The following is a 26634-nucleotide window of genomic DNA, read 5'->3' as shown; positions in this document are numbered from 1 at the left end:
AAATGGTTAACCGGCCAGTTCGGTGGTTAGCTGACCAAAATCAACGGTTTTGGAGGAAAACAGAACCGGTCAGGTGACTGGTTCCCGGTTTTTCCGGTCCCACCATCCGGTCCAGTCCGGTTTTGAAAACAGTGGATGTACCAAAGTGCAAACGTGCTCTTCGAGTCATCACTCGTATAACATCAGAAATTGCAGGCATAATGAAAAAGACCAAATTGCAACAAGGTAGAGCATAAAACCTCACTGCAGAATTTTGAATTCCACTGCAGACCTAACCTACAACAATTCAGAATGTCAAATACCCCCACCATAAACACCAATACCCGTCTATGTATTGGCATCAATTCCATGCCGACACCTACCCAAACTGTACGGTTGGCTGAACAGTCATTCTCCCTAACTTTTTTACCAAAGGACTAAATTGCATCAAGGTAAGCATTACTGGTAATATTCTTAACTGCTGAGTAGCATGAATGAAACAAGCGATATAACATTGTTATTGCAGTCACTATTCACATCAGTAATGAAAAGCTCATACAAATGGAACAATTATGCCAGTTATATTTCTGGAGTAAGCACTGCATTAGAAAGAAATGTTAGCTTGATGTAATGGTGCAACTCAAGAAAAATCAAATTCCGAAAAGCTCATGGATGCAGCAGCCACTCTAGATTACCACAATCACTGGGTTACTGGCATTTTGCGGGGAATCGCTTGTGCAGTTCTACCTGTTCATTCTCTCAAAGAAGTACAAATAACCCATGTCCTTTGGGGGCTTAATGGATGCCCCTACCTTGTTATCGTTGAAGATTACCCATCTCCCATCTTTATACACATGAGCAACATAGTGCCCACATTGGGTAGAGGTACCAATGTGACTCACCAGTCCAATAAGCTTGTATCCTGTGAAATAATGAAAACCAAAGTCAATTAAATAATAGCATGGTAAATAAACTAAGTAATAAATTAACTCAGACAAAAAAGGCTCACTATTAATGAATCAACCATGAAAAACAACAATGTGATATCTGAATTTTCTTCTTCCTATATATCTACTCAAACGAGTAAAAGTGGTACTACCAACTACAGATCTACTACATGGAGATGATGAATGTCAACCTTTTTAACCTATATAACCTAAAATGGAATTGTGTGCCAGAATAACAAGTTTCTGGCTTGAAATCGCTAGTAGTAAAAGAAAAAATGAAAGAAATCAAGAATGACAAGTTCCATTTTGTGAGCATTTAAAACAGCTATATGCCCTGAAAAAGAAAAAAGGTCCAGAAAACTTGCTTCCTCCTCCATCAGGTAGTCCAGCATCAGCAGTACTCTGTGCATTGCTTGATGTAGCATCCATATCCAACGACTCAGAGAGCTCAGGATGGCTAAATATCCAATCTGTTGCCTTCTCAATATCCCCACCCTATGAATATTTGGACACCACAAAATAGAGTAAATTCCAACAATATTGAAAATTGAACTCTTAAATTAATTGAAAGACATTTAAAGGGAATGAGTCAATACCGATGCCTTCAATGCCTTCCTAGCAACCTCTTCTTGAAACCCAAACGAAACCAATGTATCAATTTTCGACTGATCAACAAATGATAACAGAACTTCAGCAGTCCGCACTTCTTGAGAAATGGGTTCATCTATATCTGGGAACAAGGATAGAAGATTGTAAAAGATACATTAGTGCAATCAACTTGAATAAACAAAATACCTCTTAGAAGCCTGAAGCATGCTATAAACTGATAACTTTCTGATGAAAACAAATAAATCTTGGAAAACATCAACTGGGCAACATACCAGGATCGTCCATGTGAGAAAGCAACCAATTCATTGCCTCCTCAACACCAGAATTTGAGGTGTTAATTGCAGCTTTCTGACAGTGGAGATAGTTAAATCCCATGGCCGCAAGCTGGGAAACAATGCCTTCATTGGCCGAAGGTTTGCTTGACTCCTCACTATCAGGGACTGCACAACATAGTAAATAATTAGTAAAACCATTCTCACTTGTCTACAACACATCATCCCCTCCTTGGTTCTGAAAATGTGCAGTAGCATGTATAGAAAATTAAAAGAACCTAAACCATCCTACTTTATTGGTAGAAGATCATGAGCCCTTAGAGAAGATAGTTGCATTTTTTTAATCCAGAACCTTCATTACTTGCACTATCCACTTAGAATTCCCAGTTTTTTACCACCTTCTCAGCCACTCGCATTGAAAACCATCAGATTTGAAACCATGGTTACTTAATGTTGCCCAACAATCAAAAAACTTTTCACTTCAGCAAACTGCATACCTTTTACCAATGATAATTCAAGCCTATAAACTAGAAGCATTTAGTTGTCAGCATAGATAAGAATAACAAAAAGACCCCAATGCCACTATTGTTCTATTTGATGAACTTTATGTTTCAAAGAATTTAGAACATAAAGAAAAAAGAAACAGATGAAGCATCATCTTGCTGACAGCAGCAACTTCGTAGTACAGTTTTTTGGGTGCCTACCTTGCAGAAGTAACAAGTAGTGTGGAAGGGTTACCTTGCAACCACTGCACATATGGACTATGAGGGTTTTCCATTCCCTTTGTCCACTTGGGAGTCAACTAAGCAAATTGTGTCGTAAAGTTAGATGGACAATCACTATTTGTACTAGCAAGTTTGACGGTGAACCAGGAGGCTAAAGGGACCAACAAATTCTCATTGGTGGATTTCTGGTTTTCACACAAAAACAATGCCCGTTGTATGCAAAACCTTGATAAATAAGGAAATTTTAAAGTAAAATTGAGAACAGAAGGAAAGAGTGCTCACTTATAGGACAATACTCTTGGTTTGATCTCTATGGAGGAAGATTTTCCATCATAGCAACTTAATTCTTCCTCCTCGTCTAGATTTTCCATCGAGGCAGAATTATGGCTAACCAAATCCTCTATATACATAGATAATGCATGGAAACCTATAGTAAAGAAATGTAAACACTCAGATTTGGGAATCCATCTACTATTCAGATAACAGAGCTATATGGTATATACCAACAAGGATGCCAATATTGTGTTGGATACCTCAATTTTTAGTGTAAATTATGCATCAGACACCATATCAAGTTATGTCCTTCCATATCTGGTTAACATAGCAACAAACTTGTTCAATCATCGACTCGCAAAGTCTATCCTAGTTTGGAAAGGTAGGCCAAAAAGTTACAATTAATAGCCCAGAAGTCTCAACTTGATTAGAGGTTTGGGTTATGAAGCTCCCTGAATAAGTTTTGAACACATGTATCAATATGATCAAGCAAAGCTTAACCCCATTCTGCTGAAGTTCTAGCAGAATGAGTAGGAGATTACAACTTTGACAATAAATAACACCCAAAGGAAGTCACCGATGTCTCTTGGTGTTACCAACCTGCCTCTGGCAATAGCTCTTCGCCTGGCTGAAGACCCTTGCTGCGCATGTGACTAATATCAATAATATCAGGTACATCTATATAGACATCTGAAAAATAACAGAACAAGTGCATTAATATTTCAAAACCGTGATCAAATGCCATTAGGTGAAATAAGAAACACTTTATGCTGCATTTTTTCTTTTTCTTGTCATTCGTTTATTAGATGGGGTTTAAGTCAGGCGTTTGTTACCAAGTTTCTTTGGCACCCATCCTGCCTCCATAACAAATTTCCGCATATGCAACACAAGATAATCTGGGAATGAAGTTAAACCAGCAGTTCTGCAGAGAACAGAAAAGGTCAAAGCTCCAGTTATTCTAGTTTCCATGATTCTGCAGACAATGTTATTGACATCGAGACAACAGATATTCTAACTACAACAAATAAAGTAACAGTTTGGCAAGTAGAAGCCAAGTTCAAACTATGTAAGTGATTTTCAGCATTGGGTTTCTTTTCATGTTCTTTGACCAGATGATTCAGTGAGAGACAAACTAGAAAACTTACTTTATTGCTGTTGTCTTAGTCTTCAATTCAGTGCTGTAAAATTCATGCACCTCTTCTGGAGCAGAAAAGTTTGCCAAGCATGCTTCCAATGGCACCCTTGGGCGTACAATTTCATCACTAGATCTGTTATAAGTAGACATTTAAGTGGAATATTCAAGAAATACAATATGAAATATGGAGTCAAGTTACTTTTGTAGAACTCACACTTCTCTATCCGAACCCCTTTCAGCCTTCAACTTCTGAAAGGCTTCCAGCTGTTCTGGATTCTCAAATCATAAGATCATTAGGCAATGACTTCAGAGATGGGATTGACACAGAGCACAGTGTTACAAGAACTCACCTTTATTAGTAGCTTCATGCAAAGGGATATTAAGAGACAGGATGTAATCAACTCTTTTATTATAAGCAACTTTTCCAGATGAGCATTCAAGTCTTTCTTCAATACCAAACTTGAAACTCCTTGAAGGATCCAATTCAGGTTTTCCAGCATTAGCTCGTTCAACTTGGTCAAGAAGATGAAGAAAGAACTCTAGCGCATCCTAGGAAGATGTTAAAAAACAGACAGCTTATGTAAGAAAGGAACACATGATAAATACACAAATCGCTGCTAACACATGCAAAGCATTAGAAGTTGTGGGTTGGCTAAAAAATCCAGATTCAGTGATCTGGTGCTACAGGGGTATTATGAGGAAAGCTAAATGGTTCTCAAGAAACATGAATGCTATTTTTCAGTGGGTGGGTAGAACAGCTAACACCATAGCGGATGGGTTAGCCAAACATGGGGTATCAAGGAAACAGTTATTCTGGGCAGCTTTGTAAATTTTTTTTTACTAGTCTGAGGTAGTACATTGTTGCTATTGTGGAGAGGCACCAGCTCGTGCCCCTCCTTTGGGAAGGCTGTATTGTAATATCTTATTGATTTTATTGAATAAAATTCAATCATTTATCAAAAAGAAACATACTCAGGAGGAGGCCCCATGGTACTTGTTATTTGCTGATTACATTGTATTAATTGATGAAACTAAGAAAGGGTTAGTACTGTTTCCCATCAAAAAACCTAAAAGGATGGATTAGATGTAAAACTAAAGCACAGTTTGGAGAAGCTTTTGCTTAGTTTTTTTTTTTTTTTGAGAGGGGGAGGGGGCATATCGTATCTTTCAAAAAAGATACGGTCCGAAACGCCTATTTCCATGTGTTTCGGACCCCCAGCATTTTTTAAAAATAAAAAAACATGTTTTAAGCTTCCCAAAAAACCAAAACTTGAAAAAAAAACTAAAAAAAAAAGGTGTTTTGGTCGTCTATAAGTACCGATACAATACGCCTATAACCATGTGTGCCTGTGGATAACCATTTATACCATGCAGGTGGCAAACATGGTAGAACAACATGCCATGTTCTATGTGGCAGAACCATGGCTCTTCATATTGAGAAAGACATATGACAAACCACGTTCTAAGTGGATGTCACATGGTAGAACAATGTGCCAGGCAGAACCACATGACGGTCAAAAAGCAAGCTCAGTCTACCTATGCTTGGTCGGCTGGGTTGAGTAGCATTATCGTAAATTTCCCCAATATGATATTTTGGAAGACTTATCTTTTTGTGGAATATCAAAAGCTTAATGTCCTCTTTGAGGATGGGTGGTCAACCTCTTCGGGTGCCCAAGGTTCTAAATATCGAAACATATCAAGGCGTATTGGCCTATACATATCGTATTGGTGACCCCCTGATACTCCCCTTCAATGGGTGTTTTAGGGTCTAACCTGGTTCATGGGGTAGACGGGGCCTTAAACCACCCCCCTGATAAAGGTGCAGCTCAATACAGGTCGATATGGGTGCTTACCTGTATCGGCCTGTATCAATATTTAGAACCTTGCGGGTTCTACCCTTCGCACTCCCAACACCTCACATCCCTCGTTGGGCAGCCTGGTTTAATGGCTACACAGTTAGCAGCATGGACAAGCACTACGCACCACGCATGAAAGGGAGGTTTGCATGTGGGTTGCCCATAGCCATGTACGTTCACCTCGCCAGCCCCATGTCTAAGTCGGTCGAGCTATCCGATGTCCTAGCACTCAAATGTGTTCAAGGCCCAGCAGTTGCTTAGCATCGACATCATTGGCACAATCCCCCTTTGGCACATAAGCGATGCCTTCCACGGATCGACAAGAGCTAGACAATAACCCCGACCATGCGTAATGAGGTCATGATCCAGTGCCACTAACCTAAGACCTTGGTGGAGCCATCAATGAGCATACACTTGGCCCTTACATCACAAAAGGTTTGTCCTAGACGAACAAGCCCATGCCGCACAGGTTTCTTCCGCTACCAAACCTAACCCCGTGACAATGTGCCACATTATGCAAGATTGGCAAATGAATTTTTAAAGTTGCATTAAATATTGGTTGACATGAATTATATGATATACACTTGGCCCTTATCATTGTGAAAGCAACATTTACCAAACAGTTTTCACACATAAAATGCATAGTAAAAGCTCAAATAAAGCTTCCTGCTTTGGGGCTTTGAAAAGCAGAAAAGAAAATATCCAAACACAACCTTATCTAATGGACAAATACCTTAGAAACAAGAACTTTCAAAATAAATACTACAACAAAATATATGCTTTGAAATTTAATAGTAGTAGGAGTGCAAATCATGGTATATTTGGGATTCAAGACCAAGAGATGAACTTTTTGACCTCTTCTAGTTGCTCCTTTAAAAGTAAAGTTTTTTTTTCCTATGGGTGGAAAAAATCATTAAAAAGGATATGTTACAAAAAAGAGGTTTCTTTGTCCAAGAAACGTTATGTTTGCTTTGCAACAATGAAGAAAAGTCTTCAAGTCTATTAGTTTTGGGCCAAAGAATGGGCCCAATGATTTTGGAGGGGAAGCCCAAGTTTTAAAATTTTATTAATGGAGTAAACAAAATAATGGTTACAAAACTACTAAATCGGGTAGCTTGAGGTTGACACAAGGGATGACAGAAGGTTCTGAAAGATTAGGTGATCAAGTAGGTAATGCAACAGATAAGAAGGGTCAATAGAGAAGGAGGTCGCAGAAGAGGCAATTAACAATGCCGAAGGATTCGTCTTGAGAAAAACAAAGTTCTTCCCTAGGAAGAAGAATTTATCACTTACAGAGAAAATCAACAAGGAAGAAAAGAGAAGTGAGAAGAGAAGGAAGAAGTTCATGAGGGTTCTGAAGGCAAAATTCATCAACAGAATAATGAGAGAATGACGGAAGTTTTACAGGAGGGCTCCAACGATAAGGAAGAAGCTATGGAAGAAATTACAGTTAGAGATATGGAAGAACAAAGAGCGGCAATAGGAAGAAGGAAAAAGTGGAGAGGTGATAAGGGATGTGAGAGAAGGAGAAGAGGGGGAGAGCAGTCAAGGAGCTGAGATGATTAGGTTTGTAGGGGCAGGTGAAACAAGAGAAGAGGAAGAGGTGGGAAGGAACAGATGAAGGGAAGGGGATAATGGTTTAGTGGAGGAGAAGGAAGAGGTGAAAGGAGCAAGAAATGAGGAAGGGGGAAGCAAGGGGCAGGAAACAAGAGTGGGGATGGGGTCAGAATCTATAAAAGGAAAAGATACAAAACTTTTCCCTTAGAAGAAAACAGAGAAAGGGGACTGAAAGTGGACTTAGAGGAGGACTCGAGGGAGGAAATTGGGGATATCTTAATGATAGATGTAACACATAAGGTGGAGGTCACTTGTGACATTGAAAAAGTAGTGAATAAGTGGACGTTAGCAGAATTCTGGGTCTATTTTTCTTAGGAGGGCAGGAGTTCACGAAGGAAGCTTTCAGGTCTATACAGTGGTTTTATTTTTTGATAATTGAAATAATTTTATTAATCAGCAATAGACAATAGTACAAAGTCCCCAAGGAAAGGCACGAGTTGCAACCTCTCCGGGCTAGTTAAGTACAGATTTCCAAATTAATAACAACTTACAAAGAAGCACAAAAAAGATCTTCCCTAGAAACCCCCTGTTTGGCTAAAGCATCAGCCAAAGAATTAGCAGACCTACTAACCCATTTTACCTCAACTCTCATATTGTTGGTTAACCACTTAAATTTTTTTTATGAGACTTTGTAGCCCCAAATGGTGGTATCCAAGTTTAGGAGCCACCTTGTTACCACCTGAGAGTCCCCTTCAACTAGGAGATGCTCCACCCCAAGCTGGTTGGTGATCTGAATTCCTTGTACTACAACAAGGATTTCTGCCCTTGTGGAATCCCCCACTCTCACCAGTCCTGAGAATAGGGAAATTATGTTGTTGTCCTTATTTCTCAGGATACCCCCTATACCTGAAGGCACAGGGTTGCCTTGGCTGCTTCCATCAAAGTTCAGCTTGATGACACCTTCCAAAGGCGGAACCCATTTCTGACAGAATTCTATCCTACTTTGTTGAAGTGTTAGCTATTACTAGCCAATTCTTCCACAAGTCATCAAAGGTATCCACAATTTTCAACCAATGGATTGCTCTTGTTAGGATACAATCCTTCATTTCATCTAACCCTCTTTCCTTCTCTAAGAAAATTCTTGCATTCCTTTACTCCCAAAGAGTCCACAGAGTGGCTGCCCTGACATATTTCCACATGACCTTACCTCTTCTAGTGTGCCAATCGAAGGCAGATGGGTTGAATAACAAGCTTAAATCAGAAAGCATAGACCACCTACCTCCAAATAAACAAAGGCTCCACCTCCATATAGCTGTAGCAAAGGAACAGGAGATCAGCAAATGGAAACAGTCCTCATTCTCAACCTTACACAAGGAACACCAATTTGGGGAAAGACAAAACAAGGGTCTCTTTTTCTATAAGTTTTCCAAAGTATTGATTTTCCCATAGAAGACTTCCCAGCAAAATACAGAAATTTTTGGGGGAATAGGTCGTGCCCAGACTTCTTTGACAGGGAATCCTTGGGAAATGGGGTTAGAACTGAGGGATTTTAGAAAAAAAGAGCAAGTAAAAGTACCTTGGAAGAGAAGTCCAAACCCTTTGATCAGAATAAGTGGGGTCCAAGCAAACGGATTCTAGTAAATGAATTAGCTCAATAACACAACTCGACTCACCATCCCTTAACCCTCTACGAAACCCAAAGTCCCAATTTAAAGATAAGGGGTTTAACGGGCTCAGGAGAAAAGTTGCAATTGGCTCATGTTTGTGAAGGGAAAGGGAATAGAGCGAGGGGAAACAATCTTTGAGGGGTTGAGTACCCACCCAAATGTCCTCCCATAATAGAATAGCATTACCAGAACAAGCATCATACCTGATGAATCTGAGGAAGCGAGGGAGAATACCATGTATAGCCTTCCAAGGTGTAGTAAGGGTAGCTCGGCGAGATATCCCGGAATCCCAACCATTTCCTACACAACCATGAATGCTTGCCACTACCTCATGCCATAACCTCTCTCTCTCTCTCGGGGCCATCTTCATAGCCACTTCCCTAGAAGGGCTACATTCTTCAGCATTATGTTCCCTATCCCTAAACCCCCTTCTTCCTTTGGTTTGTTAACTATCTCTCATCTGATCGAGTGATCCTTTTCCACCTCTCCTGGTTCCCATAGAAAGTCCCTCATTCTCTTCTCCAGTTTCTTAGCCTCCCTTGGAGGAATCCTGAACACTGAAAGGAAGTAGGTTGGAAGGTTGGCAAGTGTAGCCTTAAGTAAAGTCAGCCTACCCCCTATTGAAATGTAATTCTTTTTCCAAGCTACCAAGCACTTGATAATTGCAATTCAAGTAATTTAATAATTCAAGGGATGGAAAAGCCTAATGGAGGCAGTGAGAATAACATCAAGGAGAAGGAAGAGGATTTGGAGGGGGTGGTTTTTCCGGATGTCAGAAATCTGAGGAGAAGATGGAAGAAGTTGTTGGAACATTAAATACAGTTAGAAGATTCAAAATTCAGAAGATTAAGAGAAGCCAACAGCAGATTCTAGTTTCAAAGGTTTTTGCAAGGAGAAAAGGAGGTATGTTTGGCCTTGGTCCTAACAAGGAAGTAAGGAAACACAAAAGTGCAGTCAGAAGACAACAGGAAAATGGCAACTAAACTGAATAAGTAGATTGTTGATTCGGAGTCCTTTGGAGAGAGGTTCAAAATATCGATACAGGGTGATACGCAGGTAGAGTGTATCAGTATTGTTTATTTTTTTTTTAATTTGGTTCAGAGGGGCCGGTTTAAGGTCGGTCTACCCCCTGAACCACTCACCGACCCAAAACACCCCCTGTAGGGGCATATCGGGATGGCCCCGATACGATATGTATCGGCCAATACATATCAAAATTTTGAACCTTGCTTTGGAGGTTTGGTTTTCACTTTTGGGTCTAGGGTGGGGGTGGTTTTGTTAGATTTGGGTATTGTACGGGTTTTGGTTTTGCTTGTTTGTTCTTGTGTCGGTCATTTTCGCTTTGTATGGGATTTGGAATTTGAGGATTTGGCTTTGTTGGGATGGTTTGGCCAATCTACAAAAAAATAAAGAAGTCTTCAAACTATCTATTTTAAATGCAAGTTCAGTGCTTCTGTTTGGAGTCATTTGTTCAGATCAGAGCATTAACCTTATAGTGGTGTGCTCCCAGATCAGTGAAAGAGTTGCTAGAGGAATGACTTGTCTCAGGTATGTCCAGGAAAGGGAAGTTCTGCTTGGCAACTGTTCCAACAGCAATTATTTGGGCTTTATGGCATGAGAGGAATAACAGAATTAATTAACAGAAATCTAATTCTGAGTAGGGGGTTATTGATGTGGTGATAGAAAATCTAAAGAACCAGCTATCAGTACAAAATGTATTTAAAGATGATATGTTTTCTTCTTTTTTTGAGGGTGGACTTTTTTGGGAAGGGACACATCTAGGTTCTATTTTTTGATAGGTAAAAGTTCATTAAGAATTCATTATCAGCAAAAAGATAAATGTCTGTTACAAGCATCCCAAGGGGAGGCGCGAGGTGCAGCCTCACTCTTTAAAAGAAAAAAACAACACAAAAATTACAATTGAGCCCAAAACAACTGATCCCTAGTTACTCCTTGCTTAGTTAGATAGTCAGCAAATGCATTAGCCTCCCTTCCCACCCATTGTACAGTCAAATTCATATGTTGTGTTACCTATTTGATTTTCTTCATTTCATTTCCTATAACACCATATCACTGAGTCTGGGTCTCTAAGCCAACCCACCACCACCTTGGAGTCCCCTTCTATCACCAAATTCTCCAAGCCTATCTCATTTGCAATCTGTATACCTTGTAAGACTGCATACAGTTCAGCCCTTAAGGAGTCCCCATTCCCCATCGGTCCTGAGTAGAGTGCTCTCAGATTCCTATCCTTGTCTCTTATGGTACCTCAAATTCCAGATAGCCCTGGGTTGCCCTGACTATTCCCATCAAAGTTCAGTTTCATAAAGCCTTCAATGGGAGGTGTCCAAACCATCCATGCTTCTACACTGAACTAGAAGCCACTGAAAACCAATTCCTCCATATGTCATCAAAGGAGAAATGTCTAAACAGTTCCATAGTTTGTAGCCAATGTATGGTTCTGGTCATTACACAATCCATAATTTGATGTTTACTTCTCGCCTTCTCTTGGAAGATTCTAGCATTTCTTTCTTCCCATAATGTCCATACCACTGCTGCTCTAGTGCACCTCCACATTAGATTCGTATGTAATAGGCAAACAGCACTTGGGCTATGTTTGATTTTCAGTAAGATTCTAGTGGGATGAGAAAGGGGAAATTTGAGGTAAAATTTTCATGTTCCATTGTTTGGTTGCAAAAGGGGAAATAGTGAGAACATCAGCCACAATAACAAAGAAATATTGTTTTCAGCCTACAGTTGAATCATCTGGTCAAACCAATTGACCTAACACCTGGCCAAAATTCCAGGTTCATTGAATTGCTTGCCTACAAAAAAATCATTGACTTGGTCAACAACCTAGTGACCTAGTCTATTGAACCACTGAACCATATAACCCAGTTAGCAGGTTAGAGGTTGAAGATTAGTTCTTGTTTTTCTGTTTTCTGTATGTCATTTTCATCATTAATAAAAAATTCGTATTTATCACACTCTCTTATTTTCGTTTAATATCACGAGTATATAACATTTGAGATATACCCCATTTTTTACAATTTTTATATAATCTTTTGTATTTTATCTATTTCTTATTTTTTAGCAATCAATTATGTCATCATAGATTCACCCATTTGGCCCAGTTGATTGAACTACAGACCTGTTTGAGCCAGTAGTGGGTCATGGACTCATGGATTAGATATTACTTCTTTTTTCTGTTTTTTTTCTTTTGCATTTTTGTCCATTTTCATAATAATAAAAAAGTACTCTGATTTATCACACATTTTTTTAATTTGATGAATATATAATATCATTGACATGTCAAATTTTTCTATAAAATTTCTATATTTTTCTATAATTATAACATCATGAATTGACCCATATGACCTAGTAATCAGTTGAATCACTAAACCATTTGATCCAGTCAACAGGTCACGTGTCAAATATGAACTCTTTTTTTGTTTTTTACATTTTTAGCCTTTTTCGTCATTAATAAAGAATAATTTTTTTTCATTGCACCTATTTTTGTCTAATATAATGAACATATAATATTAGACAGAAACATGATGTCCAAAAAAATTAAGTGTTGCAGAAATGTGTACGCTGTAATGGATGAGTGGGAAACCAGAAAGAATTGGGCCAGAAATGAAGTCATTTGAAGGAACCTTGGAGTAGCTCCAAGAGGTGATAAAATGAGAGAAAGTAGACCAAGACGGCTAAAAGAAAAAGACAGTGGACCATGGAATTTGGCTCATCTTTTTGGCAGAAGCTAGAGATATTTTGAACTCAATGCAGGTTAAATTGAACTGGATCCCTAGGGAACTGAACACTGTGGCAGATGGTTTAGCTAAATCTGGTGCTCATAGAGATTGCTTATTTAGTGATAGTGCTCTTCCTTTGTAATCCTTTTTTTTTTTCTCCCTGGAGTGCATCTTCTCATGTACCTCCCTTTTTTTAATATAATCTTAGTCACCTTTTTCTCAAAAAAAAATTTTAAAAAAAAAAGTAGACTAAGATGGTTTTGTCACATGCATAGAAGACCATCTATAGCACCTGCAAGAAGAAGCAATCTGTTGCAAGTTCAATGGACTAGAAGAGCTAGGGGCAGAAGTAAAAAAGGACATGGGTTCAACTAGTAAGAAATGATTCAATTGCTCATAATTAAAAAATGGATATGGCACTAAACAGAATGGAATGGCAAAAAAATAGAATTCATGTATCCAACCCCATATGGTTGGGACAAGGCTTAGATGATGATAATGACGGTGGTGCTGATGTGATGATGCAAACGTGGAAACAAAATATCAGATTGTTTTATTCATTGCACCAATAAAATAGGATGCCCCTCCAATAGAAGCTAGTAGGGAGAAAAGCTCTGCCGCAAAATCTATTAGTTGTATGCCCTAAAACCAATTGTGTGACACTATAGAGGAGCTTTGTTTTTGTACTATTCACATTCATTAATAAAAGGGCATTTTTGTCATTCATATTTGCAAATCTTAGTTTCATATGAATAGCCCATAGTTTCTTTCTTAAGTAAACATATTTCTAACTATGTTACAAATCTTGAGATATGTTTTGCCTGATACAAAGATCCTAAAATGGTTCCTAGTCATAGGACTATCAAAAGGGCTTTGATAGTCCGGATAGACTGGCACATATTATGCTTGCCTTATGGGGTGATGAATCTCAAGTCACTTATGTAGTCACACTAAAGCAAATATGTGGGTGCCTGTTAGAGAATAGGATCACTGAATGTGACCCATAATAGAATAGTTACAGATAATCCTTAGACCTGAGGCATCATGGATATCTTATGTATGGGGCATTATGGTTAGATGGAGCAAATATGCCCTAACCAAGGGTTTTAAGCACGCACATTTCAACCATAGTATCTTATGCATGGAGGTATGTGAATGCACAACATGGAATCTATCACTCTCCATGAGGAGAGAGAATGTCCTATACGACTAAAGTAAGTACTTGGCCAAGGCAGAATGGTATATAGAAAGAGTACCAAGTGTCACCATATGAGTCATCATCAATTCAATGAGACATAAAACTGAGCAAATAGGGTTTGACTTATTCACCATGACCCTTTTCTTTCTTGGGACATTGTGTGATATAAGGATTTGACTGTATGATAACTGGAGATGGAAAAGTTCAAACTACTAAATCCAAGCTGTTAGGGTAGCCATGACATATCACTAGGTGTCACTCATGGTTTGTGGAGCCCCTGTTTATAGTGATTAATTATTCACATTCAAGGGAAAATTAAAAGAATTTTAACTCGATTCAGATAAAAAGAGTTCTTTCTTGGGATGTTGAAGGAGTTCGGCATCATTTGTCACTGCCTAATAATAGCAATATAGCATTGAACTTAAGAGGTCACATGCGTTAAAGACCAAAACACAAACAAAGTATGGAGGAGGATGTTCTTACTAAGAAGAGCCTTATTAGAGGGGCCTGATTATAATAATTAGGGACATGATTGTAATTAGGAAATTTTATTGGATAAACCCTCTCCTGATTAGAAGAGTGAAAACCATATAAGATAAAGAAGGGGGTGTCCCTAGAGTTACATACAGAATACACTCTATTTGTTAAACCTAGCAGAAAAAAGATTGCTAGCAAAATCTTGGAGTCGTCCAACCCTCTTTCTCCCTCTCCTCTTGGATCGTGATCTACATAGAGAATTGGGAATTTGTCTATTGTTGCTTCGTATGGATCAATCTTGGAAGCCAAACAATTGAGAGGCTGCAATTAGGACCAATTTCCTGAAGATATGCTACATCAAATCAGATCTGCATGACAGGTATGTAGTTTATGGTTATGTAAATAGTTTTTGTACATCACCATGGGTGTGATCTTGGTTTATCAAGATTAATTATTTTTAACTTCCACTGCATTAAAAGCGCTAAAGGATCCGCTAGAATCTTTCAAAATCAAGTGAAAAATGGATATGTACCAAAGGTTCTTCAGACACATGAGGTAATTGGGTACCTGTTATGGATCGGAAAAACTTGGTACTTGTTGATGCATGATGGACCTCATAACTTTTCTTCTTCCAACAACTGTATGTCTCCTCTGAGAGATTAGATGATATAGTCTAGGACTCTAGGAAATATGCACATAGCCCCCACATTTGACAACTCCAAACTAAACATCCTCCAAGAAGCTAACCTTCTTCCTAGTTCCAAAAAGAAATCTCATTAAATCTCAAATTCTTTATGAAACCTCATTACTAATTAAGGAGCTAAACACCTTGGCAGCTGAATGCAAGCTTAACTTGGACTTACAGATCAGCAATGCACTAGCCAATGCAATGGTAGGCAAAGGGTCAACGGGGAACAAATGTTTTGGGGCAACTTGTTGTAAGAGAATAATTGTAGGGTGAGGAAATGCTTCAATAGAGTGCTGAACACCTCTTGGGGATTCTCAGCATTCTGTACTTTTACTTAATTAATAAAATTATTATAATTACCAATTCAAAAGAAAAAAGAAAGCCATCATTCGTCATTAGTCACCTCCACAATGAAATACCATATGTATAAGACAAGACATTGATCTAGAATACCATCCAAAATGATCAACACCATACTGCTCTCTGCCCATTTCCAAAGAAAAGCATCTCATTTCCACAAGAGTGGATGTTTCAAACACTACCAAACTGCCCTACCAAAGTTAATCTTTGACTTTTTTGTAGGGTGCAAATCAGGTACCCAATTATAAGAGTTTGCACCAAGTTGGGTCCGGGTTCTATAGATAGTGATGTCTCACACAATCAGTCCCAAGCTCGGATAAAGGATGGTTTTGTCAGGTAACCTTTAGCTAATCCAATATGAACTCAAATTTTACATAGACTTGCTCTGTTTAATGTTGGAGATTCAAGTTCCTCTAAATGCTAAAAATAATGATCACAAAACATCAAAGGAACTAAATCAAAAGCTTCTCTCACATAATTACAATGCAATGCCACATAAAGGACAGGGCCTCATGGATACAGAGAACAAACAATTAGATTTATATAGTCTACAGGCAGCCATATAGTGGAAATTTACAATATATCACCAAACAAAAATCATGGTACAAAACACAAATCTTTACATTAATCAAGAATACCTACCTGCTGTCTCGTACTGGAAAATTCAGGATGGCTTGCAGCTATAAGTGTCTTGAACATTCGAGGGGGTATACCTTCCTGTTTCTGAAAAGAGGAAAAGAAATAATAAGTAGTTCTTGCAAGTGAGAGAGACTAGAGGAATTAAAAATGGCGAAAGAACATTGATAAACAGCAAGAGGCTAAAAGTTTACCCAGAGAATTACAGAATGGGATGCTGTAACATTTGCAATATCATCTTTCTGGATGAGAAGATGATTTTATTTACTTAAAAATAGGGGAAAATGGCACAAAACAATAAATGGCTTTATAATCTACATACCTCCTTTGCAGGAACTGAATATTTACCAGACAACAACCCGTGTCCCAGCTTTGTCCTATCACATATCAAATCTTGCTACATAACTATTATCATCTTGTCTCATATACTTGCTTCAGAAGCAGTAGACAGACTAACAGATCAAAAATAGAAAAATATATACAACAATCCACTGCAATGCAGAAATTAACTATAGAGTCCCGGATTATGCAAAAATATGAAAGAGCCAAAATCTATTTTTGAATCCAACGAAGAATAATTTGGCATTTTCTTTGGTTTTTTTCTTTTTTTGACCAGCAATAGCAATCGATGTTTTATTAATATGGTCTAAAAGGGACCCCAACTACCTATCAAAAAAAGGGACCCCAACCTCAAAAATCCTGTGGGGTGAAGAGAACAGAAGGAACAGTACTAGGCTGACAATACTATAATAAGAAAACAGGGCATATCATAGTCCTATTAATTTGCCCCAACGCTTGGAACAACCCAAGCCAGATCATCCAGAGGGCTCCTGCCTAACTGGAGGATATGCTAGGTTATTTGCTGCCCTTGGAAACCACCTAAATGAGCAATTCAGATTTTCTGATAAAGCCTTCACTTCTAAAATCAAGATATGAGGGCCCAAGGGCCATTTGACCCGAAGGACAGCCAACCCACACCCATCACCACCTGACAATCTCCTTTCACCATGGCAAAGAAGGAGGTGAATAGACAACAGATGTTACAGATGTTTTGATGCAGATTGTGAAGTAAAAGAAAAGTTTGTGGGTTTGGTGGTTTTCTGCCAGCGTTAAAGACAAAGGGGGGATAGATTCCCCATATTGTGCATAAATATACTTTTATTATCTTAATGAAAGGTTTTTTGTTAATGATAAACAAATCTATTTAAAATTTTTTGTTCTCCCCCCCCCAAGCTCTCCCTCTCCCTCCCTCCTTCCCTCCATTTTGCCCATCCTACTCTAATCCTATGGGTGACATCCTCCTCATTCTCTATCTTGTTATGAATTATCAAGCCAAGGTACCAGAAAAGGTCATGTTGAGTTATCTCTTGGTCACCAAACTTACTACAAACTCTTATTATTAAATTATATAGCACCATCATCATCCATGCCTAATCCCAATTACATGGGGTCAGCTACATGAATCCTGTTTCGCCAATCCATTCTATTTAAAGCCATATCCACTGTTAAATTATTAGTGCTTAAATCATTTCTTATTACTTCTACCCATGTCCTTTTTGGTCTACCCTGAGCTCTCTTCTAGCCCCTTCAATTGTAACAAATCACCTTCTAACTGGCGCAGTTGGTGATCTTCTATCCACATGCCCAAACCATCTTAGCCTACTCTCTCATTTTATCACCTATTGGAGCAGCTACTCCTAGATTCCTACGGATAACTTCATTCATAATCCTATCTTTTCTAGGTTTTCCACTCATCCATCTTAGCATTCACATTTGTCACATTCATTTTCCAGACATGTTGTTTCTTGACTCCATGCAACATAGCTGGCCTTACAACTGTTTTATAGAATTTTCCTTTTAATTTAAGTGGTATTCGCCTATCACATAAAATTCCAATCTCTCCCTTGTTATGAATTATTGAACCAAGGTACCGGAAATAGTCACATTGAGTTATCTCTTGGTCTCCAATCCTAAGTGCATCTTGATTTACACTCCCATTATTACTAAATTTACATGTCATATACTCTATTTTAGTCCTACTCATTTTAAAACCTCTTGTTTCTAAGGTGTTTGTCCATAAGCTTAATTTTGCATTTAATCCTTCATAAGTTTCATCAACTAAAACGATGTCATCCACAAACAACATGCACCATGGAACTTCCTCCTAAATATGTTTAGTCCTACTTATTTTAAAACCTCTTGTTTCTGAGGTATTTGCCCATAAACTTAATTTTGCATTTGATCCTTCATTAGTTTCATCAGTTAAAATAATATCATCAGCAAACAACATGGAGGACAGGCCTCCTCTTGAATATATTTAATCAATTCATCTATGATCAATGCAAATGTGTTAACTATCAAGACATAAAATAACAACCAATGACAATGTTAGTGTTTTAAAGGTTCAAGGCGCAAAAAGGCATAAAGGGATTTTGTGCCTGAAGAACAAGGCACATGCCGTTTTGAAGCAAGGTGCAAAGTTTAAAAAAAATCAAAAACACAAATAATATTAATTAAAAAATACAAACTTTAATTTTAAACTAAATGTTAAAAAAAAAACTATTCGCTCAAATTGAAATACATAAACATAACATATAAAACATATCCAATCACTCAACAACAATTCAAGTATGCAAAACTTTTAATCTCTTTATTTCTTTCCCAATTGCATTACTTCAAATAGCTAATGTGATGTTAAACATCTTTGGTTCCTAATTCTATGAGCCACCTTTGTACCAAGTCCTTTAAGGCAAGCCCAAACAAGTCCATGCTAGGATCTCATATTCTTAATCCTTACATAAAAAATGTTTTATCATTTTAATTGCAGTTCCATATATTTAAAAAAAATGTCTTATATTAAGAAGAATGAATGAAAAACATTAGCAAAAAATAGAGTTCTCAGAGCTTTGGTAAGTGAGAAAACCAGAGCGAAGTAGATCACCATGCTTCTAAAGGTGCAAAATTTAACTGAGGCACAAGGCACACCAGGTGTGTGCCCTTTCAAAGGAGCTGCACCTAGGCATATACGAGGTGCAGGCCTTGAAATGCGCCTCACTTGTGCACCTTTTAAATTATTGGACAATGATGTTTTGGTTTGGGTAATACATGTATAAGAAGCAGAGGTGAAATATAAGTAGTTAAAGAATACAAATTGCCAAATGATAATTCCATAATCAAGAACTGTTGCCTCTCTTATAAGGTCTAAATCTGGATATTCTTCAGGCTGGAGAAGGTTGGTAATTGAAGGAGATAGCCAAGCAGTAATAGATTGGATGGTTTCAAAAAAAGGGTCCTTGATCTCAAAGATTTACTCTCTAGTGAGGTAAAATCTTTAGCTTCACTCTTTAACAGCTCAATCAGGTGAGTTCCCAGGTTGGCTAATATCTTAGTTGATTCACTGGCCAGAAGAGGGATTATTGGGGGACTGAATCTCATATTGAAGGAGAGCAAGGCCCAGAGGTTGAGCATGTTCTGTTTGTTCAGTTTCATGTTGTTTTGTATTTTAGCATTGCTTGTTTCTCTGTTACCAGGCTCTCCTTTTAGCAGGGTTCTATCTCATTTACCATCATTAATGAATTCTGATCACTAATGATCAACAAAAAATAGAAATAAAAGCTCCAGGCATTCTTGAGAAAGACTAGAGAGATGGAATAGGCACACAAAATTCAGCTGGCATGGACTACAAACTGTACCAAAACAATGAGAAAAACAAATATACAATCAGCCATTTAGATGAACCCTAGGAGGCACAATGTCCCTCATTCAAGAGAAGCTCTTTTGACCCCCTCCCTTACAAGAGGGTTGGCTCATCCATAAACCCACAGATTCACAACAACAGTATGTTTCAACACCCAACACATGCCAAGAACTGAAATGATAGCATTTACAAACAACAGAATAACTGGTCACTTACAACTGTGTGTTCAAGTCTAAAGTTGGATCAGCAGGAGCTGTCTCAAAAGCATGTTTCAAATTCAGGTTCTTGTAATATCTGATAGAAGAACCACAATAAAGGGATAAAAATATGTAAAATCAGAAAAAAAAGAACCACATTTACTAATTATCATCATATATACAGTACTGACCGTGAGTAGAAACTATGTGTCGAAAATACCACTTGCATTATTGATGCTAAATAGCAGCTGCAAAGGCAATATGAAAGGCATGACAAAGAAAGCTTAAGAAAAGAAAACAGCATTAAAAAGAGACTTTCTAATTAGAAATCCTAGCAGCCCAAATTAAGGACAACATTACCTGTTCCCAAGATTGACAAGTCCTGTATAACCTGGACCAAATAGTGGCTCCACTTCTTCTCCGCTTTCTTGAATGCGGTTCCAGTCAAAGTTGGTATTCTGGTCCAGTTCCTTCTCAGCAGTTGTCATTTCAGTCTGAAATAAGAAAGATCCATTTCCTTATCCCATGTGAATTATCATATCATGTTAACAGCTTGGAAAATTTACATTATTTTTGGGGAGAATGAACATGTCATAGCCTCATTGGCAAAATATTTCAGGGAAACCTGAAGAAACTGTTCGTTAGGCAATGCCTAACTGCTCAACAAAGGTAACCAGGAAGCCTAGAAATTTCATTGGCTGCCAGGACCCAGGAATGTACACATTTTTTTATCCTTTTTTTAATCAAGTCAGGAAGGTACACATGTATCAAACATTTTGCATGCATGTAATGTCGCAAAGCAGCCAGTTGCAACCAGACCCCCAAATTGTTAGAAATATCAACATACACTGCATATAGATAAATAAGGTCAAAAAAATTATTAAAGCCAAGATCAGCAATAACTTCTTTTGAGGACATCAAATGTACTTCTTACTTTATTCATACTGATAAAATTCTTTTTATAATCACAAAAAGTCATTATAATGCCAGAAAGATAACAGATATGGGAACTATATAAGCACCTATTTTTATCTCATTTTCAAAGTGCAGATAGATATACTATGACATGACATAAATTATGGTAATAGGACTACAAGCATAATGATAGTCCAGTCCCCTAGCATGTGTGACCAAACTAAATTTGGTGGCTATTTGAAATTTAGCACTCCATGTTCAACGTTAAACAAGTTGATAAATATATTTGGTAGGGGAAGGGAGTTAAACAAACATGTTTGAAGACATTTTAGGCTCATTCAAACAACTGAAAGAAATAGATTCAAATTCCATTCTGCCTTCGTTCAACTTATTTATAAAAGATTTGTTCCTTTTAGAGGGAAGTTCTCCCAATGTGACATCACAAAATCTTTTCTTGTTTATTTCAAGGGGCAGTTTATTTATATCTATAGCAGGGGGCTCACAGGAATGCAGATAAACTTGTTAGAGGAAAGGTTAGCAGTATATTTCATGATCAAAATTTGACAGGAAGAAGGAAATGGTAGAGTTTTGTAGTTCCACTTACACTAGGTGTATCATGTTAGTCAAAATATACATAGCTAACAAACCTTTTGCAATGAAGAGAAGTCAATGCCAAAGAAGGCTAAATGTTGAGCTAATAATGGATCCTCAACGCTATCATCCTCTGGATATGAGAAAACATCTGAGCTGCCATAATAGGTTATCCAAAATTAATACCAATTCCTGCAAACTAAGTAATTTCACAATAAAAAGAGCGAGGGGGAAGAGAGAGAGAGAGAGAGAGAGAGAGAGAGAGCTATTTCAAATAATAGAAGGCCACACAATGCTACAAGACAAGAAGTGGTAAAGCAGACACATATAAAGGTTTCATGCATTGAAAATCTTGTAAAACCAACTGCCAGTTTTTTTTATTTAACATGTGATTGCATCAACTAATTAAAAACATAGGGCAAGCCCCATGTAAAAGGAGCCAAAAAGCAGCCCGAAGGACATCAGAAAGTGACTAGTTGCTGGCATAAATGATTGCATCTAAGCTATCAAAAAGGAAAGATAAAACATACATATATATGGATGCATGAATATATCCTATCTAAGCTTCATAGGTCTCATTTGAGATTTTGCTCTTGGGAAGTACATGTAGATCTACCTAAACACGAAATATCTTCTCCATGTTCCAGCAGTTGAGACCATTTGTTCTCTGGTGAAGAACTTACTATAGTTCCCAATAGCAACTTTTTTAGCTCTTGGATCCTCCACATCAGATTAATCCATCTTCCATTAAAACCATGTAGATGGGAGCACCACCCCCCTCCCCCTAGGAAAAAAAAAAGAGCCCTGCAGGCGTGGCTCCTAAATATGGATGGGTTATTCTTGGGAAGAGACTATTTCTATTATCAAACATAAATTTCAACGTATTCTTCAGGGCATTAGGCAAAAGTATATTCCCCACTCATTCAAGTACTTCTAATTTGGACCACCTTCTTCCCAATTCCCATTGATGGCTATCTTTTCGAAGGCAGGAAGATAACCTTGTTGAAAAACATGGATGGTTTCTCCATGCTTGTCTCTGTGGTGATTGTTTTAGAGAAGATGGAAAATGATTTTCCGTGGAATGGTCCTGGCAATCAGAAGTTCCCCCTTGTGGCATGGTCACAGGCAAGAAGAAAGCAAGCAAAGAGATGGGCGCCAGGTCGTTTAGTGAAGAACAAGAGCATATATGGCAGCAATTTGTGGAAAGGAACAATGCAAGTTTAGGGACAGTTCCTCAAACACATGACATCTAAAGCTGGTGAAGGCTCTCACATTCTGTTCTGGACAGATTCTTGGTATGGTGATGGATCTCTTACTGAAGCCTACAAGAATCTGTTCCATATTGATGCAGAAAAAACTGCAATAGTGACTGTTATGAAGTAGAGGCTGGCCAGGTGGTGTGGACCCAAGACTGAGATGGAACATAAATGATTGAGAGGTAGCCACCCTGCTCTCCTTGTGAAAATAAGCATGACACAAGATTCTGGAAGCTTACTAAAGATGAAGGCCTCTTCGTTGAGTTCCTTCTAGAATTCCATAATTGGCCCCCTTCAGGACTCTTCCCTTGAAGGTTATCTGGAATGCCCATGTCCCATCCAAGGTACCATTCTTCTTGTAGACCGCAGTTTTGGACAGAATGCTAACAATCAATCACCTGATCTTTTTTTGCTAAGTTCAATCACCTGATCTTTAAAGGCATGATGCTGACCAAGATGTGTTGCCTACATCAGTCAGTTAGTGAATAAATTCCTTAGTCTCTGATTCATTGCAAGGTGACTTATCAGGTTTAGTGTCACTTCAGCTGGCTCTTTAGAAGTCCTTGGCAAATCCCAGGAAATCAAATACTGTTGATTTCATGGCTTTCAAAAGGATATTTTAAAATAAGTAAAATCCTTTGGAACCTTCTGTTTTTCACAATATGCTCATGAATCTGGAAGAACAGGAACAGTATTATCTCTGATCTTAAAAGCAGCACCATAGAGGTTTTAATTGGGAGATTTAAGAACCATTGATTAGGTGGTGACTTATTACAAAAGACTTTTATGAATATTCTAATGATCACATCAGATAATAGATGGATGACTTTCTCATCATGGAGACATTAATGGGGATTAACTGTTGTATCTCTTTGTCACAGTTCTAGCTCGGCAAGTCGGCATCTATGCCAAGTTGTACTTTGAGGGCTGATCCTCTTGTCTGCCTTGTTTATTCTTCTTAATAAATTCACCATTTAGTAGTCTGGAATACAAAGTAGCTAAAAGCCTAAAACACTTGTAACCTGTTTTAAGTTTAATAAATAAAATTACTTTTCCGATCAAAAAAAAATACTGCAAAATTTAGGTTGAAATACAGAAAGAAAAGGCATTTGCTTCAAATAGCAGCAGAAAACTTGTGTAGATTAATATATAGATGCCTAAACCTTAACAAAATTGAGAGAAAGAAAAGAGATGGTTCCCATCAAAACATGAGACACGTAGAGATAATTTTCTTTGCAAAACCAACAGAAAGCAGGGCTGTAAGAAAATTTATTGGTAAAATATAACTACTTATCCATGGATTGAGATAAATGAGATGCTCAAAAAGAAGTAGCACCGGTCAGCAATAGAAGAGCTTTTGGTTTATAACTTTACCTTCTCTTGTAATGTGTCTACTGGAAATTCATTCTGGCTCCTTTTAAAGCACAATGGATGGAAACACATTTAGAAAAGTTATTCTAACACATGAAGGCATTACCTGCTCCTTCCAAATCAGCAGTTATAGTGCCAAGCTTTACTGCAAGGGGGTAATTAGTTTCTTTGTAGTGTTCAATAGCATGGTTGTTTCCACCACTACCATCCCAATTTCTCCTCCCACAAAGGGTCATCCCATCAGTTAGATTCAACCATAGATTTTCAGTCTTGTCACACTTAGCACATTTCCACCCAGATGGAGGGACAATGACCCCATTGTCAATCTGTTGAAGATTCATGGCATAAGCACTGACTTGCTTCTTATCAGCTGTCCAAGCTGCTACTTGCTCTTTCCGCTCAGCACCTTCAGCCATTAATATAGAATCAACTGCCAATCTGACCTGCAATTTCGTAGCATAGGCATGCCTTGGCAATTACAACCAAACATATTCTCTTTTGATATAATAAATAATGAGAAACTACAATTACCTTTTCTGGCAACTCTACGGAAGGAAAAGAAAGCGAGACAATTTCTGGCAATATGACAATGTTATGGGATTCTTCATATTCAGGTTCATGGTTGTCGAAACCACCCTCCATACCTGCAAATAAAACAGAATAATGTAGAAAAGAGTGCTGTTTTTCATAGTAGAGACATAGCTTCCACCGATAAACTGGAATTCATCCATGGCTTGAATAAAGAGAAGGAAAAATAATAAATGTATGTTTGTGCACAAATAGCTTATTTGATAGCAATCCAACTCCACCATTAGAATGCATTTGGTTTCTACCAGAAGTTTCAAACAATTCAAATGGTAGTACAGTAACAGCAAGGAAATAATAAGCCTACAAGATATATATTTACGACTGACAGCTTCTAAATGCTATAAACGTCATCCTTTTTTTAATATGCATAGACGTGTACAGAATTAAATATATACCTATTGCCAGAAGAGTCGGTTTCTTGAGGGGCCTATCTTCAGGAACCGGTTTTTTCGTCTGCTTTATATGCAAATAAACTGGGTTCCCAGTCTTTTCATAATTCCAACCCACATAATCCTTCCCAAATGCAAGAAACGAGTTCATGTCGATGAACAATCCGCCTTCGGATCTCTGAAACTCACAAAAATAACATCAAAGAAATTAACTTCTTTTGGTGAAAAAAGAAAATAAGTTTCAGATGAAAGGAAAGATAGGACAGACCTTCAAATATAAAATAAAAAGGAAAATCGACAACAATAATAGGTGCAATTAGAATTACCGGAGTGTCGAAGGAAATGCAGCATTCTTGCTTGTAAATTCGATTGGTTGGTTCGGGAATTCGGACTCGAGAGAGGTTCGATCTAAGCAGTTCCATTGGAGTTAACATTCCTCTGCAATTGCTGCGATTTGAATAGTCTGTAAATGACAATGAAAAAAGTAGAGGGTTTTTAGGGTTTAAAGGTGGGCAACAGGAAAAACGGCTTTACAATCGAATCTGTTCTTTGCTTGCCCTAAACTTCTGTTAAGCATAAACTTGGTTGCGACAAAAGGAAGAAAAAGAGAGCAAAATGTATGTTTATAATTTCTAGCTACCTCCGACGGGGATTCGAATTCGACTAGTGTGTCCTAACAACACCTGATGACTTTTATTACCAAATGCAAAGAAGCAAGAGATAACTATAAACTACAGTGATTGCCGGGCCGTTTTAAAAACCGCGGAATAGGCTGAACTGAGGAGCTTATTGCTTTGTCTTTTAGTGGTAAGAGAACGCTGTTTGGGCCTTATGGGTGGAAGTCGGGCCGGGTTTGGCCAGATTGAAGTCAACTCTAAACACACAGCCGGAGCTTCTGAACCCTAACCCTAGCCGGTCCGAGTGAAGTCAACTTAAGTACACAACTTGAGCTTCTTAACCTCAACCCTAACTCTAGCCCAATCTAACGTAGTCAATCCTGACCCTAATTCAACCCGCTCACCCAATCCAACCCAAAGTTGTGTTAGAGTTGAGCCCAACTTGACCATAGTCTCTATTGGTACAGGTGTAAATCGAGTGTGTTGGGTCGGCATAATACGACTTTGCAGGCTACCTGTGTTTTGGCAAACCATGCCAAATTGTGCTTGCCTATGATACTTTAGAGGTCAGGCCTCGCATGACCCCATAGCCAGAGCCCATGCGATGCGTACCTGAATCAGGTCGTGGGCGAGGCCATGCCATAAGAGGCATTTTTTTAATTTTGAAAAAAATGATGAAATTCTAAAATAAATTAACAAAATGTGAAAAATGGAATAAAATCTTAAAATTTTATTTTATATAACTTTTTTATGTATACAATTGTTTATACATTAAATAATAAAACAAAATTTAAAAAAATGCAATACAATTGGAATGGAAAAGTATAATAAAATTGAAAACAAAAATTTATGTATATTAATATTTTACATAATTATATATGTATA

The 26634-nt window shown here is 38.0% G+C and overlaps 1 protein-coding gene and 1 long non-coding RNA gene across 7 annotated transcripts; both read right to left on the bottom strand.

Moving 5' to 3' along the window:
- Positions 1 to 421: 421 nt before the first annotated feature.
- Positions 422 to 26088, bottom strand: UBP14 (ubiquitin-specific protease 14). Of its 6 annotated transcripts, none has more exons than XM_088964991.1 (21): positions 25773 to 25876; positions 25459 to 25595; positions 25139 to 25310; positions 24687 to 24799; positions 24262 to 24598; positions 21585 to 21679; positions 20383 to 20516; positions 20214 to 20270; positions 20042 to 20119; positions 16451 to 16505; positions 16323 to 16370; positions 16135 to 16215; positions 4291 to 4489; positions 4155 to 4209; positions 3951 to 4073; positions 3639 to 3727; positions 3406 to 3495; positions 1808 to 1975; positions 1523 to 1656; positions 1292 to 1421; positions 422 to 901 (listed from the first exon to the last, which is right to left on the bottom strand). In XM_088964991.1, exons 2-21 carry the CDS (start codon positions 25564 to 25566, stop codon positions 723 to 725), a joined length of 2445 nt encoding a protein of 814 aa, XP_088821117.1. In that variant the 5' UTR covers positions 25567 to 25595; positions 25773 to 25876; the 3' UTR covers positions 422 to 722. The 6 variants fall into 6 exon arrangements, with proteins under 6 accessions (XP_088821117.1, XP_088821119.1, XP_088821121.1 ...); XM_088964993.1 differs by having other exon boundaries at positions 16335 to 16370; XM_088964995.1 differs by lacking the exon at positions 16323 to 16370 and having other exon boundaries at positions 25773 to 26088.
- LOC148875661 (uncharacterized) lies at positions 2886 to 3286 on the bottom strand. The gene is made up of 3 exons (XR_016105113.1): positions 3229 to 3286; positions 3066 to 3123; positions 2886 to 2959 (listed from the first exon to the last, which is right to left on the bottom strand). It is a non-coding gene; the product is annotated as an uncharacterized LOC148875661 (long non-coding RNA).
- Positions 26089 to 26634: the final 546 nt, after the last annotated feature.

This window comes from Nelumbo lutea, chromosome 1 (assembly GCF_056320005.1).
Source record: "Nelumbo lutea isolate HS-2025 chromosome 1, American lotus-T2T, whole genome shotgun sequence".
Classification (NCBI taxonomy): Eukaryota; Viridiplantae; Streptophyta; class Magnoliopsida; order Proteales; family Nelumbonaceae; genus Nelumbo; species Nelumbo lutea.
The sequence above is the reverse complement of the archived record's forward strand: the minus strand, read 5'-3'. Positions and strand labels throughout refer to the sequence as shown.

Coding starts and splice junctions, on each gene's coding strand:
- UBP14 (XM_088964991.1), bottom strand. CDS start 25,566: ATGTTAACTCCAATGGAACTGCTTAGATCGAACCTCTCTCGAGTCCGA. Junction 16,371..16,450: donor ATTCAGTTCCTGCAAAGGAG/GTATGTAGATTA, acceptor CTTCTCATCCAG/AAAGATGATATTGCAAATGT. Junction 1,976..3,405: donor AGAGCTATTGCCAGAGGCAG/GTTGGTAACACC, acceptor TATGTTGTGCAG/TCCCTGATAGTGAGGAGTCA.